The sequence below is a fragment of the Echinops telfairi genome, unplaced genomic scaffold, assembly GCF_000313985.2.
Source record: "Echinops telfairi isolate 266 unplaced genomic scaffold, ASM31398v2 ScPeMD7_3;HRSCAF=10, whole genome shotgun sequence".
In the NCBI taxonomy this organism is placed as follows: Eukaryota; Metazoa; Chordata; class Mammalia; order Afrosoricida; family Tenrecidae; genus Echinops; species Echinops telfairi.
Window position 1 is genome coordinate 58,787,538 of NW_022103899.1, and position 4,062 is coordinate 58,791,599.

The 4,062-nt window shown below is 59.2% G+C and overlaps 1 protein-coding gene across 1 annotated transcript in view; it reads left to right on the forward strand.

Moving 5' to 3' along the window:
* Positions 1–2,601, forward strand: part of SNORC (secondary ossification center associated regulator of chondrocyte maturation) — a 6,221-nt gene extending 3,620 nt beyond the window's left edge. Inside the window, exons 2-3 of the mRNA XM_004701683.3 lie at positions 2,141–2,323; positions 2,492–2,601. Coding sequence (XP_004701740.1) covers positions 2,141–2,323; positions 2,492–2,601 — 293 coding nt within the window. The remainder of the gene's footprint in view (positions 1–2,140; positions 2,324–2,491) is intronic.
* The last annotated feature ends 1,461 nt before the right edge of the window (positions 2,602–4,062 follow it).

A 4,062-nucleotide genomic window follows, 5' to 3' on the forward strand; every position in this document is an offset into this window, starting at 1 on the left:
AAAATGAGGACCTGATGCCGGGGCTTAAGTGGAGAGCAAATGTTTTGAGAATGACGAGGGCAATGAATGTACAAATGTGCTTTACACAATTGATGTATGGATTGTGATAAGAGTCGTATGAGCCCCTAATAAAATGATTAAAAATAAATAAATAAAATACCATAAAAACAAAAACAAAAACCGGGCTATGGAAGCACTTCACCTTAAAGAAGGCTGGAAGAATCCGTGAACTCCAGGAGGCACTTCCCCTCGGCTGCCAGCTGCTAACTTTTCCCACATTTGACTTTCTCTCTTCTGCCTGCTGGCCTGTCATTCACACATCTCTTCACACGTCTACTCTCTAGCATCTGTCCACCCACGCAGCTATCACCTACCATGTCTCTACCTGCCACCATATGTCCATCCACCCATCATCTACCGTCTATTGTATCAACCATCCATGTGCCTGCACATCTACCTGCTGCTTGGGCTCCACAGTGACTGATGTGAGGACGGTGCCAGGACCGAGCTACGAGTCAGAACTGATTCGAAGGCATCTGACACCTACTATCTATTATCTACCTATCCAACCAACTATGTATCTAGCACTTATCAATCCATGTTTCTCTCTACTCTCTACCATCCATCTGCCTGTTGACTGACCTACCTACCTACCTACCATCGATATCCAACATCGATGTACCTACCTTTTACGTACCCTCTATGGACCTGCCCCCCCCCCCCAGTATCTAAATGCAGAACCCCGGGGCAGAAAGTTGCATAGATCATGCCCACCTGCCCCTAAATTTACCCAAGAACTGGGCATTCTCTTATGGACCTAGTCAGTCGACAAAACCAGGAAACCAGCAGGTGCGGACTAATGTCTCAGCCATGGCCTTATTGATAGTCCACTCATCCACCCCACAATGCCTTTCACAGCCCTGCGCCCCACCCAGCGGCACACATTGCACTTGGTTGCCATGTCTCCTTAGTCTCTACACGGGAACATCCCTTGACATTGCGTTGTTGCCCTTGACCTTTTCACTTGCGAAGAGCAGTCCTTGAATTTGGGCTTGGTTGCTGTTTCTGCAGGAGTCACCCTGGTGGGTCTCGATGGTCGAAAATCCTAGAAGGCCTGTATCCCCTGCAAGGCACCCCTGCAGCAGAGGTGGTCTGGCCTCGGGGAGGGCAGGGGTCTGGTGGCCCAGGACCACAGGCCTGCTAGACTCACAAAGGCCCGGGAGGTTCCCAGGAAGACAACCCTTAGGGCATTTCCCCCCACTTTAGTTAATCCTGGTGTACTGCAGAGAGCAGTGGGGTAACAACAGTCTCTATGCACAGTACCTGGGTCGAGGGAGCCAAAACATCGTGCCTTGGCACCTGCTAGGGTCCTGCTTGGGGCAGAGGGACCAGGTGTCACAGCTTCGAAACGGATGTCAGTGGTCTGGGATAGCCCCGGAGCCAGCCTTCCATGTGGCTGGAACTTCTCAGGTTGCTGGGGGCTCCCTCTAGCTGCCAGTGAAGGAGGCTGGGCCCAGGGTTTCGGGTGGGATTTCTCAGACCAGAACCAGTGATGGGGGTGGGTGAGACAGTGCTAGGTTGGAGGTGGGGGCAAGGGGCTGGGTTGCTATAACTTCCTCTCAACCTGTGACTCTTTTGGGGATGCCGTCCTGCTGTCCGTGGCTCCAGGTACCTCAAGTTCTATTAACCTCTGATTCCATGGGTTTTCTCACTGCCCCATTAGGGGGAGAGGGGTGGGAAGGCAGCAGGGCTGGCTCTCCTGGTCCCTGGGGCTTCAAAGGTTTCCACGGGTCCCAAGACTTATCTCCGGTTTCCTTCCATCTACTGTGGCCATGCTGTCTCCTGGGGGCGGGCTAGTTGGAGGAGGTGGGCCCGGGTTCCAGGCTTCTCCTCCAACCCGGTTGGAGTGATCTATCTGACTGATCCCCAGTTCAGATGGGAGAGCTGAGGTGCCCCAGTCCCGGGAGGGGCATGACCTCACACCTCCGCAGTCATCGGCCATCGCACAGGCAGGCGTGGGGTGGCCTCTCGGCCTTGGCTGTCTCATCTGTGACATGGGACCGTGGTGGAAAGGCCCACAGCCCAACGCCTGCCCAGCTGGTGACCCGGTCCCACCGCCTGTCCTTGCTTCCTCTTGCAGCAGGGGGCCCGCAGGAGCCGGCGCCAACGCTGTGGAACGAGCCCGCCGAGCTGCCCTCGGGAGAAGGCCCCGCGGAGAGCACGAGCCCCTCCTGGGAGCCCGCGGCCACCGGCGTCCCGGCCTTCACCGCCGCGCCGGGCCCTGAGGACAGCACAGCACAGGAGCAGCTGGACCAGGGCGGCGGTAGGCGGGGCTCCTGTATGGGGCGGGGCCCTGGGAAGAGGGCGGGGCCTCGGGGGAGAGGGCGTGGCCTCGGGGGAGAGGGCGGGGCGTCGCCAACGGCGCGGGGAGGCGGGGTTGGAGGTGGATCCCAGGCGGCGCGGCCGTGGTGACCGGTCCTCCATCCTCCAGGCGCGCTGGGACCCGGCGCCATCGCCGCCATTGTCATCGCTGCCCTGCTGGCCACCTGCGTGGTGCTGGCGCTCGTGGTCGTCGCGCTGAGGAAGTTTTCCGCCTCCTGAAGCCAATAAAGGGGCCGCGCCCCCCGTGCGACTCGCTACGCCCCGTGCGCCGTGTGTCTGCGCGCGCGCGCGCCGTCGGTGCAGCCGAGCTCCCGGCGGCCACACGGGGTGCGCACGTGCTGTGGGGGGCCCGCGGGGAGCCCGGGACGCGAGTCCGTGTGCGCCGGGGCGCAGCGTGCGTGCGTGCGTGCGGAGTGCGCGCGAGCCAGCGGCGGCCCTAGGGGCAGGAGGGGCCCCAGGGGTTCGGCCACTACCCATCCCGAGAAGCGACCCGCGGGTAGGGGTGGGGGGGCCGAGGCCAATTCTTTTGAGGATCCAAGAGTTCATCTGTGGGAACCCCTTTGCCCCAGAGAGCCCCTGTTGCATTTGGCAAGAATTTCGCCCGACTCCACCCCAGAGCAGCTTAACTTTGATTAGGGGTCCGACACAAAACGCCTTTTCAAGATACCTCTACAGCTCACCCCCAACCCCACCCGCCAACAGGAGCCGAGGGAGGGACCAGAAACTGCTGGCTGCCGCCCCTGGCCCTACCCACCCCACCCCTCCCCCATCGCCACCCTACCCACCCCACCCCTCCCCCGGCCCCACCCCGATGGATCCTCCAGGCGGGATCTTGCCCGGCTGCCTTCCACGTTCCCATCAAGTGCTGCGTTTATAATTGGGAGGAAACAGATGCAAATAGTGGGCTGATGCCCGGCGGCGCCTGGAGGCTGGGCAGGGATTGTCGCAAACCCTGCCTGGAGATGTGACCATTTCTTATCTTGGACACCTGGGAGACCCTGTTACATGGGGCGGGGAGGGGAGGGAACATTTTCTGCCCTGCCTGAAACTCACTTGCTTGACGTCGGTTCACCATCTTCTGTACCGGCTCAATGCTGGGCCCCTTTAAGGAAGACCTGCTTCTCCCCCCACCCCCTCACACACACAGACCCATGCAGTCCATGGTCCAGCCCCCCGCAGCCGGTGATGGGTTGACAGTTTCTGATAGAGGGCTGGGACAGTCGGGAAATTCCATCTCTCTTCACACACCTGGGGTAGCCCAAGCTCTCCTTAGAGGCCATTTCTCCAAGGGCCGTGCCCACCCCACAGCTGCCGTCCTCCGCCACATTTGGAGAGCTCAGAGGGGCAGGTACCTCCTGGGGGTGTAGCACAGAGGCTCCAAGGCCTGTCTTTGGGCACCAGGGGCCCTCAAGCACATTTTGAGGCAAGGGGGGCAGAATCCTTCCAGGGTGCTGTTCCATTCTCAAAGGGGCTGAGGGTCCAAGGGCACCCAGAACCATCATGCCCCTTGTGGGAGATGCACAAAGTCTAAACCAGGGGTCCTCAAACTTTTTAAACAGGGGGCCAGTTCACTGTCCCTCAGACCCGTTGGAGGGCCGGACTACAGTTTAAAAAAAAAAAAAACTATGAACAAATTCCTAGGCACACTGCACATATCTTATTTTGAAGTAAAAAAACAAA